This window comes from Diadema setosum, chromosome 4 (assembly GCF_964275005.1).
Source record: "Diadema setosum chromosome 4, eeDiaSeto1, whole genome shotgun sequence".
Taxonomy (NCBI): Eukaryota; Metazoa; Echinodermata; class Echinoidea; order Diadematoida; family Diadematidae; genus Diadema; species Diadema setosum.
Window position 1 is genome coordinate 33,621,980 of NC_092688.1, and position 14,044 is coordinate 33,636,023.

The 14,044-nt window shown below is 39.6% G+C and overlaps 1 protein-coding gene across 1 annotated transcript; it reads left to right on the top strand.

The window, feature by feature from the left end:
• Window positions 1-3,764: 3,764 nt before the first annotated feature.
• LOC140227157 (E3 ubiquitin-protein ligase Midline-1-like) lies at window positions 3,765-5,612 on the top strand. The gene has a single exon (XM_072307590.1). The coding sequence runs from the start codon at window positions 3,765-3,767 to the stop codon at window positions 5,610-5,612; it is 1,848 nt and encodes a 615-aa protein (XP_072163691.1).
• Window positions 5,613-14,044: the final 8,432 nt, after the last annotated feature.

Genomic DNA, 14,044 nt, shown 5'->3' on the forward strand with positions numbered 1-14,044 from the left:
CCATATCCTCCCGTCTGAAAAGAGCATTCCACAACAAGGACGTTGATATTGCATTCAAGAGCTCTAATACCCTGAGAAGTAGACTAGTCCATGCTAAAGACAGAGTCCCAAGGCAAATTAGGTCAGGCATTGTATATAAGATCACTTGTGCTGATTGTCATGATTGTTACATCGGGGAAACCAGCAGAACCTTGAACGAGAGACTCAAGGAACACAAAAGGGCACTGAGACTAAACAATCCATCACACTCGGCGATAGCTGAGCACTCTTACAACACAGGACACAACATTGAATGGGATGAGGCGCGTATCATTGACTTTGAAAGCAACTGGTTGAAAAGAAAAATAAAGGAAGCACTTTGGATCAGAAGGGTCAATCCAGCTCTCAGCAGAGACTCGGGCTATACCCTTTCACCAATCTATGGTCCAGTGATTAATAAAGACAGGCAACGGCAGCAAGACAACACTCCACTGCATAGGGCTTGAGAAAGTCCTCAGGAGAGGACGAAAGCTTGCCCTCTACAATTCAAGGTTGGTTGAAGCTCAGTCATTTAATTATTCATCATCCCAAGCCGATGAAAGTTTTTAGTATCATGTGTTAAACTTATTATAGGTCAAACCTCTTGGACTAACTTTTCACTGTATCAACAGTGGTCTGTTCTGTCGCTCACTTTACCTAACTTAAAACAAGAGAGAGAGAGAGACGTCGATTAATGCTTATAGAATTTTGGACATGATCGCGGTGTCTCCAATTAACGGACAAACTTACCCAAATAATATTTGTTGTATTGTGGAACTCATTTGTCCATTGAATAATACTTCGGTTAGACATATTCCCTTGCCTCAAATGTAATTAGACGCATTTTAGTCCCTTCAAAGTTGTGAACATGACAACAAACTTTGTGAACATTAGCAAAGCTAGCAGTAAATTGTACACAACATGCAGCCACAGCAAGATAGCGTATTTTAATATGCTTGTAGTTGGAAAAAACGTTGTTTGAGTTTAAACTCAGGATGTTAACATACGTCAAATTTATGACGATGTCGGTCCCTCTTCCTTGTTCCCTCTCTTTTTGGGACATGTGTTACTTTCCTCCTGTTATCAAGGCTGTGATTGTTTTATTCCTCAAAGAATTAATTGTGGAAGATTAATGACCTGAAAACGAATAATTTGCCTTCACTTCAAAAAGAAAAGCAAGGAGGGACGTTGGAAGAACGAGCCAAACCGCCAGATGTTCTGCCACTATATTCTCTTTCTTGCCTGTGTGTTGTTCTTTATACCCCGCCAAACGAAGTTTGAAGGGGGTATAAAGGAATCAGCGGACGGTCGGTCGGGCGGTCGGTCGGGCGGTCGGGCGGTCGGTCCGTTGCAAATCTTGCGTCGCGAACTACTTCCTCAGTTTTCAACCGATTCCCATAAAACTTGGCACAGATGTGTGCCTTGGGTTGTAGATGTGCAAGACGTATTTTTTGACAGTACCCAAAAGTATGTTGCCATGGTAACGGCATATTATGGGCAAAAATGGGTACAAATCTTGCGTCGCGAACTCCTCCCACAGTTTTTGATCAATTTTTATGAAATTAGGTACAGATGTTCATCTGAATATGTTAATGTGCAAGACACATATTTCCGCAGTGGCAAAAAGTGCGTTGCCATGGTAACGGCATGTTATTGGTAAAATATAGGGCAAAATGCTTCATGGCAAAACTGCTTCATCAGTGTTCTTCCAATTCTCATGGAATTCATATTGAATGTTTGTCTTAGGATATAGGTCAGCATGACACATTTCTTGACAGTGACAAAAAAGTATGTTGCCATGGTAACAGCTCACATATTATGAGCCAAAATGATGGAAAATTTTGTGTTGCAAACTACTTCCTCAGTTTTTGCCCAATTTCCATGAAACTTGGTACAGATGTGTGCCTTTGGTTGTAGATGTGCAAGACGCATTTTTTTGACAGTACCCGAAAGTACGTTGCCATGGTAACGGCATATTAATGGCAGAATATCAAGGAAAGATCTTGCGGATTTAACTACTTCCTCAGTTTTTTGACCAAAGCTTATGAAATGTGGCACACACCTTGATCTTGGTGGGAAGATGTGGAAGACATATTTTTCGGACGTGTCGGAAGCTGCGTTGCCATGGTAACGGCATATAAATGGCAGAAGATCAAGGAAAGATCTTGCGGATTGAACTACTTCCTCTGTATTCGACTGAAGCTCATGAAATGTGGCACACACATTGGTCTTGGTGGGAAGATGTGCAAGACATATTTTTTGGACGTGTCGGAAGCTGCGTTGCCATGGTAACGGCATATTAATGGCGGAAGATCAAGGAAAGATCTTGTGGATTGAACTACTTCCTCAGTTTTTGACAAAAGCTTATGAAATGTGGCACACACAATAGTCTTGGTGGGAAGATGTGCAAGACATATTTTTCGGACGTGTCGGAAGCTGCGTTGCCATGGTAACGGCATTTAAATGGCAGAAGATCAAGGAAAGATCATTCCTTGGGTAAGACTGTCGTCACGGGGCGGGGGTATTAATCACCTTCAGTGATATTTCTAGTTTTCTCGGGGTGGGGGATTGTCACCAAAATTAAGACAGTACTCTCATCAACAACGCAAAGATGCTACCCAGGACTTGAGCATTCCTTTTCAGTTCTCACAAGACGACAGCAATATAAAAGGTTTGGGTTAATATGGCTGGTAGAGGATAAAGGAAGCCATCCGTGAAATCATGGTAGTCAAATCTTTCCCATAGTTTGGAAGATAATTTCCTTGGGATTCATTGCATGTGTACATAAACCTAAAAAGCCATCGAATCCATCACAACTGACTGCCGTCGATCAAAAAAGGGATGAATGATTCTTCTTTTATATTCATTCATTTTATTCAGTACTTTCTTGCAACATTATTAACAGATATTCTTTAACATTCTTGAAAAATACTCCTACCGGATCTGTTTGTTCATGAAGTTTCCGTGATATAATCTAAAGCAAGGAAGAAATAATGTATATTTGTTGTACCTATTTCTGCTCTTGACGTAATAATATGAGATAAATGAATGAAGTTTTCACGTGACTTCCAAGACAAACGAAACCATTATCTTCACACACATCATATCTGTCTCTCAAGAATATAAGATATATTGTATGAATTGAATCACACCCTGTTACATTACTCACATGCAACCAGCCAAATTTATTTGTGTTTCTTAATAATAGTCTCTCACATTTCGTTCAGATTTTCATTGATATTTTCTTTCACATAACAACTTCTATTTACGATATCGCTGGAGGATGTTCTTCCTATAATATACTATTATACAGGGTCACAATTAAAAGAGGCATTCCTCCATTAGCTGCTCGAATCACCCAAACTGCATCGTAATCCAACTCTTTATTTTACTTGTACTCCTTAAGAGTACATGTGTTTACAAGTGACACCTGATTTTATTCTAGCAACTCGCAACATCATAACAGGATCACCAGACAACTAGTAAATGTGATCTCCTCCACTCAAAATGAGCCACCATAAATAAGTTTTATTGAGCATATTTAGTAAAACATGGTTCACATTATCAATCAACACCCATCTGTGTGCTTCATTTCTTTGTTCGTCTTTAAAAATGTCAATTCTGACGTCATCCTTTGCATGAACTTACCCATTTTGAATATTTAGTAAACGGTAATATCATATTTCTGCTGATACTTTTCTGTGTGTTTACCGCTATGTGTTCCTTTTACTACTCAGACAGTTACCATGGCAACGTTTCATCAAATCAGCAGCCAGAATCTGGAGTGTCCTATCTGTCTGACACTGTTCAACCAACCTAAATCACTGACATGTTCACACACTTTCTGCAAAGGATGCCTGGAGCAAGTCTCCCAAACTCAGCCCAGCCAACAAACAATAACATGCCCTGTATGCAGGAAAGGAACTCCCTTACCCAGTGGAGATGTGAGTAAGTTACAAACAAACGTACCCCTAAGTTCTCTAGTGGACGAAGTGAAAACCAAGAATCCAACATGCACAGTTTGTGAGACGGACGAAGAGCCTTTAGCTGTGTCCTACTGTCAGGACTGTGCGAAAAATATGTGTAAATCGTGTGAAAGAGCCCACTCAGCCTGGAAACCGGTCTCCAACCACGAAGTGGTACCCGTGAGCGAGGTGCTCTCGGGAAAAGTTCCGCTTAGGAGGCGACGGAAATGTAAGACACACCCCAGTGCTGATGAAGACTGTTTCTGTACCCATTGCCGGGAGAACATTTGCAGTACGTGTGGGATGCTAGAGCACATGCAAGCAGGTCATCAGCTTGAAAAAGCAGCTGTCCATGAGGAAAAAGTAATGAAAAATATCAAGGAGTTACAAGAATGGGCAAAATTAAAGAAAACAACCATTGAAAATCATATCGATTTCATAGAGACACAACGCAATGAAATAACAAACATGATGAAAAGACTCATTGATGACATCGACAAGACGTACGAGGAATACATACAGCTATTAACAGACAGAAGAGAGGCGCTGAAATACCAAGTGCAACGATTGTCTGAAAACTTTGATATGGAATTACAAACTATGAAGGAAGAGAGTCGTCAAACAGTCAGTCACATGAAGGCTACGGAAGAGCTGGTAACTAACGGTATGAAGGTACCGCTAGAGAAAGACGCCTTGTTTGCACACGACACGCTATGCGAGAACTTGAAGAGCTTTTTGGGACGAGATGATCCTGGTGACCAATCCCCGAGAAGTGTGACAGAACGGGCTAAGAAGATTTCATTCCGTAGTTACGTGAAGGTCAATGAAATTTTTCTCGGAGAGTTGGAAGGTTTCACGTGGGATGTCAAAGCAGACGTAGAGCTCCCTGACAACAGAATGAACTGTATGACTCGTGCACCAGACGGTAAGATGGCGGTGGGATCTGGTACGGGCGGAATCCATCTCTACTCCCCTGATGGTGAGTTACAGCAGACATTACTGAAAGATGTCAATCTCCTTGGAATTGAATTCCTGTCTGATGGTCAAAGTGTTGTACGTGATAAGGAAAACAAGATGTCACTCTACACTCCACAGTGGGAGAAGCTCGACGTCACGTTCGAGACGATGAGTTTCGATGAAGGAGGGTTTGGTGGTCTCACTGTGGATAGAGATGATAATATCTACGTGAGTTATAGAAAACCGAAGAAGATCCAGGTATTTACCCCACAGGGTGGAAAGTCAGTAAGGGAAGTAATGTGTGATGGACATGAACCTGTGCAAATATTCTCCTTTCAGTCCACGGGAAAGCTGATAATGAGAGATGTATCAGGTGTCGTGTGCCTTGATGGTAAGGGGAAGAAGGAGAATGTCTTGATGAAGGAGGGTTATATGTATCCCTATCCAGCTGTTTGTCGAGATGATTCGGTCATCGTAGCCTGGGTAAAGCACGGGGAGGGTCTTGTCAGTATCGATCGATACACGAGAGATTTGGGACATGTGCACAGTCTTATCACTGATTTCAAAATACAAAAACCAGAGAAAAGAAATTGGTTCTATCTACAAGAGTTTGAGAGTGGTGAGATAGCTTTCTGCACTCCAGATAGACTCTACATATTTGGTGCGATATAACGTGAAATGCGATAGGCCTATAGATAATTTTGTCATGCAGTAGCGTGTTGAACTAAAGATGTCCTTTTTGCAACTGGGATGCCTCCGCCATATCACATGGCCGTTCTCTCATTAAGTGTATATTTCATCTTGACAATGTGAGACGACAATTTCAAATGATTGGCAAAAAAAAATTGAAATGACATGTTTGAAAGTTTGGCACAACCCCAATTATATTGTGTTGAGTGTTTACATTCCTTAAACCAGCTTTCATTTGGATGGTTAACTTGTTTCAGCCGAGAGCAATTTTACATTGCATTTACATACATTTACATTTGGTAGAGAAGTGTAATGAGTCTTCAGTAATATTGCAGCCAGGCTTGTACGGCCGACATGAAAAAATGTTCAGTTCATAATGGTCTTAGATTTAATAAGACTGAGATTCTTCACTTCACAAGTAGTTCTACTGGCAGTGCACATGTAGCAGTATTAATAGTATCTTATTAAAGGTGACACTCTGATACAGACTGTCGACTCTGCTAGGAACCTTGGTATGAGACTAGATAGGCATTTGACAATGTCAACTCGTGTGAATCAATCTTGCAAAATAGCCTCGTTTACCTTGCACAAGACTGAATTTGATTACTCCATTCTTTTCTAAAAAGTCAACCGAGAGACTTAACACGCTCACATAATGTCTCGTCTTTATTTTTGTAATGGTGCTTTTGTATGGTCAGTATACGGAACAACGAATTAATCTAAAGGTTGCAAAGAACGCAAGACTCAGCGGCTGGATTGGTTGCTCGTGCTTGACTTAATGAGCACGTAAGTCTAATTTTAAGACAGCTGCTTTGGCTGCCAGTAAAGAAACGGATTGCCTTCAAGAAATTAATCATTGCATTTATGTGTGTAGGAATGTTAGGTCCTACTTATCTACGACATTTAATAACGAAATATCGTCCTGCAAGAAATCTTCACTCTCAGTTCATTTTTTCTAAGGCCTACACCCCACAATATAAAAAAAAAAAAATGATGCAAAACCCTTCCAATTGGCAGTTATGAAACAAACTACCCACGCATCTCAAGGAGGCCGATACAATTTATTTTTGAAAACACATCAATGCATGGACAAGGTTTTACGCTGTATGTCGCTGTTTTGTCACTCTTCGTCTCGTTAAATCTCCTCTCCTCTCTCCCTCTTTCTTTTTTTTTTCTCTCATGTTCATTTCCCTCTTTATCTTTTCCCTTCCTTGCATGTGAATAGAGACTTCAATCTAGTGTGTGTGTGTGTGTGTGTGTGTGTGTGTGTGTGTGTGTGTTCGTTCGTGTGTGAGATGTGCGCAATACAAATACGGTTTGTTATTACATTGTATTACAGTCCGACCTCTCCTATCCTGACATGTCGGGACCAGCGCTCATCCAGATAAGGGATTCGGCCGGATACAGGAAACTCAATGTTTCATACACGTAGCTACATCATGTACAGTACATAACTATGTATCAATTTTGCGTGAACATGTCACGTTCTCGTCAGCTGGTCTGCGTTTAGAATTCTCTGATAATTTGTTCGATGAACAATCGCCTTTACTGTGCCCAGAGTTTATGAAAAGTTTTCTGTCCGTATTCTTGCGGTGATTTTGGGGGTAGTGAATGTCTGAATGCATGTTATTTAGAAGAGAATTTGATGTGAATGAAAAGTTTTCTGTCCATATTCTTGCGGTGATTTGGGGGATAGTGAATGTCTGAATGCATGATATTTAGAAGAAAATTTGATGTGAATGAAAAGTTATCTGTCCATATTCATGCGATAATTTGGGGACAGTGGTTGTCTGAATGCGTGTTATTGTGATGAAAATTTGAATTAAATGTTCTTTACTTATGTTGGGAATAACATGTAATCCATGTCAGTTTGAGTAGAAATGTTGCTTGAGATCGAAATCCCCCTCTTCCCCGTAATTATTGGACGCGAGATCGCGTCCGGATAATAGAGAGATCCGATTATTTCGGTTAGAAGAAAACAAAGAGGAGTCCCTTGGATAACAGAAGAATATATAAAGCTTGCCAGTGAACGTGATTTTTACAGAAAAAAGTTCAGAGAAACTGATTCCGAATCTGACAGGAAAAAATTTAAGTTTTATCGAAATAGAGCTAATAATTTGAATAAACGTTTAAAACAAGGTTATTATAAAGAAGCATTTTCATCGTGTGGCAATGATGTTCATAGAAATTGGAAGATTTTACGGAATCTCTTGCCAAATAAAAGAAATGAAACAGAGCTCAAGCTCCTCGTAAATGATGAAGTAGTTAATGATGGTAGTACGTCAGTGAATACTCTTAATGAAGCTTTTAATAACGTGTGTGAAAGATTCAAAAATAACACCAAGTCCCCAGATACAAGTGTCAACACTATGGAAACTTTGGCTCAAGTAGACACAGAGTTCCAGTTCAAAGAAATATCTGTTGAATTTGTAAAAAATTAACTGCTTAATACTAATTGCAAAAAAGCTATGGGTATAGATGACTTACACCCAAAACTGTTAAAATTGTCCGCTGGTTATATTTGTGAACAGATAACTTTTATATTCAATCGCTCATTACAAACCTCTAAAATTATGGCAGAATTTTAAAAAGCTCGAATTACACTGGTACATAAAGTTGGAACATATGACATCAATAATTTTCGACCAATATCGATACTTCCCATTTTATCAAAAATCTTAGAAAAAGCAGTACATGAACGGTTGTATATATCTAAATAAAAATAAATTGTTATCTTCACAACAGTCTGGATTTAGGCCATCACATTCGACCGCAACGTGCGTAACCGATATAGTTGATTTTTTGTTAGAAAATATAAACAGGGGACATCTTACAGGGGCAATACTTTTGGACTTGAAAAAAGCATTCGATGTGATTCCCCATAGTAAGATTCTTGAAAAAATGACATATTTATGGTATTTCAAGTCGAGAGTATGATTGGTTCAAATGTTATTTTCATGAAAGATTGCAGTGTGTATCTGTAAATGAATATACAAGTGATTATGTAGTTATGAAATCGGGGTACCCCAGGGGTCCATCCTTGGTCCTCTGATTTTTTGTTTGTATATTAATGATATTTGAAGCTTGAAATTTAATGCTTCTCCAAAAGTGTCCTTATATGCGGACGATACTGCAGTGTTTACTAATGGACTCAATTTTGTACAAATTCAAAAAACTCTTCAAAATGATTTTCATTTGATTACACGATGGTTGGAAAGTAATGATTTGATATTGCATTCTGAGAAAACTAAAGTAATGTTTTTTGGTCCGAAAAGAAAATTGAGAAATAAAGTACCTGTATTAACGTACAATGATATTGTATTAGAAACCATTGATACTGTCAAATATTTGGGAGTTATATCAGATTCCCGATTATTGTGGAATGATCATATACTGCATGTACGTGGAAAGATATCTCGAGCAATAGGATGCATCCGTCGTATAAAAAATCTTTTACCCCCCCCCCAAAAAAATGTTGATTAATTTATATTTTGCTTTTATATTTCCACATATTGATTATTGTTGTACGGCATGTGGTAGTTGTTCTAAGACTAATGTGCAAAAATTACAAAGAATGCAGAATAAATATGCGCGCTTAGTACTTAATGTTGATTGTTATACTCCTCAGTGCTCTCTGGTCACCACTTTAAACTGGCTCTCGGTTGAAGAAAGAATCAAGTTACAATATTGCATACTCACCTTCAAAATCCGTCATAATCTGGTACCTACTTATTTAAATCCTCTAATCACTTCTTATTCAGCTAATTATTACAAAACACGATACTCTAAAGCAAGGTTCCCACTTAGCCGAGTCCCGAGTTGTGCCGAGCTTGAACTCGCGTGAACTCGCGTGAACTCGCGTGAACTCGCGTGAAATTTGTCAGTTTTAACGAGCTGCGCATGAGTGATCTACGAGGCAACATCGATTTTACTACGATAGCGGTACGAGTGGTTCGAGCGTGATACGAGTCACACCGATCTTGGGGCGAGTTGTGATGACCTGTGTACGACTTAAATCGAGCTTTTATCGAGTTATAAAGAGCTTGTTACGAACCCAATACGAGCCCGTTACGAGTCCGTTATGAGTTCGCGCAATCCCTATGAAATGTGAATAATTCCATATCAATAGGTCAGTTCAATGCACTTTGAATAAGCGAACACAAAACTCGTTGTAAGTCGCAGAGCTCGATCTAAACTCGCGCTTAGCTCGAGGGCGACTCCCCCTTACACATACTGGTAGTAGGTTCGTAGTGCTCGTATTGCACTCTTCAAAACTCGTGCAGAACTCGCGTATATACTTGAAGGTGGCGAGTTACGAAGAGTTCATCGCGAGCTTCGTCCGACTATTGAGAGTTTGTTACGAGTAGTACGAGTATATTACGAGTTTAAAAGAGTTCAGCACGAGTTTCTTCGAGTTAGGGAAAATTTTGAACATGTTCAAAAATTTTTGAACCACTCGCGAGTTCACGGGGAGTTTTGCAAATTGACTACGAGTTACGCGAGTTGTCGCGAGTTATCCCGAGTTACATGAAGAGCTTTACGCGAGTTAGCGCGAGTTCCCCTTTGAGGCAACTCGCCACAACTCGCCAAAGCTCGGCACTGTAACTCGGCTAAGTGGGAACCCTGCTTAATACCCCGTTCCCACTGCCGATCAGATCAACTCGATCAAGCGAGATCAATCCCGATCACCTATTTTTACCAGAGCAATCCCGACCAAATGATCGATCGTCCTTCAACACGATCCCTTCCCGACCGCTATTCGATCTTTTACGATCCACACCCGACCATTCTCGACATCTCCAGAATCTCTCCTCGACAACCACACAGATCTCTACTCGAACATCCCGATCTACACGCAATCAATACACGATCACTTCACGGTCAATACTCGATTTCTTCTAGACTTCTTAGACCGAGTCGACAAAACTCGATCTGTGTAAGATATTGCATTGAACGGGTCGGCAGGTTCGTCACAGTGATCGAGTGATAGAAGAATTGGTTACAGTTATTCGTTTGGTTATATGAGACAACTCAGTATTTGTACTTGTATACGGCTTGGCCCAAAAGAGTGCTATAAAACTGACTCTTAATTACAAAAGCATGAATGAACGAAAGAGATTATCATCTTCAGTAGTTGATAGAAGAACACCTCCTATTTTGAAACCACAATCATCAATTCTCGTGCAGGCGTTTCGATTCTACAGTAATTTTTCCTGAAAACTTGTGATTTGCATTTTTGATACTTTTGCCACCCTAGCCATTCTTGACTGAGGGACAACTTTGACAACTTTGCAAGATAAAGCTTCAGACAAAAATTGCTGTGCTGGTCTATAAAACGATGAGAAAGACTGATCACTACGTGAGCAACTCAAAAAGGTACAAAAATGAATTCAGTTGTATTCTTTCATTTTATCCGTTTTAGTAGCTATTTTGGATGCATTCGTTATCAGTTTTTATGCCTTCACTATCGCTCGGTCAAGTAAAATATCTGTGCCCAAAGTTACAGATTTTGTAAATCACAAATTTTCAGGGAGATCAAAGCGCCTGCACGAAGGTTGATTATCATTGTGTCAAATAAAATTCAAAGTGTTCTTTCTATTAAATAATGCAACAATTTCATTCAGTCGCTCATATCTTTTTAAATAAGAGACAGTTTTGTAGCACTCTGTCTGTCTGGACACCATGTATAATATAATAGGTTCGTTCATATGCATTCAATATTTGCAGTGGATATATAAGAACACCTCTCGGGTCTCAGGTTCGAATCCCGATGGAATCCCATTTTCTTTGCTCATTTTTCCACTAAAAATGTATACTAGTGTAGAGAGGGGCCGAATGGGGGCGCGGAATGATAAGAGAGAAATATGGAGAAAAGGGCGAGATGATGTGAAGACGGTGTGGGTGTGTATGTGTGTCTATGATGGAGATGGTTATACGGCACGCGGGTTCGGGTGGGAGGTCGTGCAGTCAATGAAGACAAACACTAGACAGGAGTCCTGTGAACAGCAAGCAGAGAGGTCTGTTTTATTGACTCATAATAAAGTCACAACACAATTACAGCTCCTAAAATGTACTTTAGGAGAACCCTTGAAACACTTATGTGCACATCATCAAATCCGCACATGTTTAACACCAAAACAACTCATTCATTATAACACACAGATACCAAGTGAGTTATTGTCTCTATAGCTATATAAATCCACAATGGAGTATCAATAATAGTATCATAACTAGTGAAAGCATCTGCCATATAATCAACTGTATGTGACATAACTCTCTCTCTCTCTGTATTATTTCACTTATCATGACTGTTTAAAACCATTTATAATACATTAAACAGACTGTAAATGGCTGGGTACGAAATGTTGTGGAACCATTTGATACAATATAAATGTGTTGTAACAATATCTGCTTTTTGAGACTTATAATGTTGCAACACTATGATGTCTATTCACACAAAGGGCTCACTCAATGGAATAAAATCATACTCTCCACACTTCATGATAGGCAGCCAGTGTCATGTCCACTCTGTTAGTGTAATGTCAGACCCCATATAGTAGGATAAAGGCTTTTTACATGTGTGACTACCAGTCCTTGCATATACAAATACAATACATATCTTACTCATCATTATTATGTGAAAAGAATAATACTTGTTTTGTTTTAGAGTCCAGCAAAGATCTGGCTCAAACTATGCTATTTTGTTTGGATAACAAAAACAAATGAGACAGCAGTTCTCTTTTCACTGATTTGAATTGCTGAACAGTTTACCAGAGCCTGAATGCATCCTATTATTAACACTTCCACATAACCCTTCTATAAGATCACCTTTGCTCTTAGATAAAAGTCACGCAATATCATATGGATAAATCCTCTCTTCCACCAACCATTCCTAACATCTACAGATCACTTCGTCACAGTCAAATCACCTATCCCTACTCAAAACAATTACAATCACACATCTGATCCATATAGGTCCCACTACATCAAATCTAGAATGTCAGCAAGATAAGATGGGGGTATAATAATGCTGAAAAATTACATTATACCCAACTACTGCAGATCTTACAACTTTAGATCACAGGGTACACCAACTATGAAAAACAAATGCAAATCTACACAATGTCTCAGCATGACAAACCTTAAATGATGGTAACGGCAGTGCAATACACCTGTATTCTTAAGTCCTCCATTGTGTGTGTCAAAACTATTATGACCGATACTCAGGTAGCTTCTTAATCTCTTGCTAGACGACACACAAGATACCCTAGTCCCTCCTATCAATACAGAATCTTACTCTATTAGGGAGAGCAAAAGGAATGATATTCCCTCTTACAACCTGTGGTATTACATCATAAACCCACAACACTGTACCTACACTGTACATTCTGACTCTATCTCTAAACTCTTCCACCATAAATGCATTACCAAAGTGTAGTATAGGTAAATAGCTTCCATCAAAAACCATCAACTCAGCATCTTATCACACTATTATAGGCGCCCCATACTACACAGCACCATGTAATACCAGAGTACACAGATCATACTAAACGCCCTATACTGTTACACAGCGCTACCTAATACACTGTTCAATACCGTAATTGGTCACGTACACAAACCTACGCAGGCCTGCAGCCCTTGCATTGTACTACTGCACTACGAATACATTGTGCGCACAAGACTACGGCAGCCGCAATTAACTACATACGCCCGTACACACAACATACGTCCGTAGACTGACTTAACACAGGTACGTACATACATAAGTTACCGTGCATTCAGTGCCACTGAACAAAACCACCATCAACCAAGACAAATAGAATGGCTTCATGTAAATTCTGACAAACACTCTCACTCCACATAATATGCCTGTTTGGCCCTTAAAACTCTTCATATCAATTACCAATACTGATAATACAGCACCATAACATCTAAGCACTGAAATTCTTGAGTAATTTGCGACGTTCTCATTTTCATCAACTCACCTGTGAACAGCAAGCAGAGAGGTGCCTGCCACATGGGGGCGCCCCTCTGTTGCTGATGTCTCTGCATAATTAGCACATCCCCACAACTCTTCCCCGCTTAGAGGTCATCGTCCCTGATGACCATTTATGTAAGTACAATTGTATATACATGTACGTACACATACATGTACTTTATGGAATAACTATGGATGCGAAGTTACTCCACTTGTAGGCCTAAGTACCTCACATATTTAACACTTCAAGAAACAATGCTGCTTCCTTCAATAAAGGAACATTGTTAAACCAACTGAACATAAGCTAAATGCTTTAACCTCGGGCTTTCACAATAACTACTCTATGTATACCACTGTGATCCTGTAATTTGAATGCACGCAAATTTGCATTCATAAGTCCTAACCATACACTGGACTTCAGCAGCCACAACAAAAT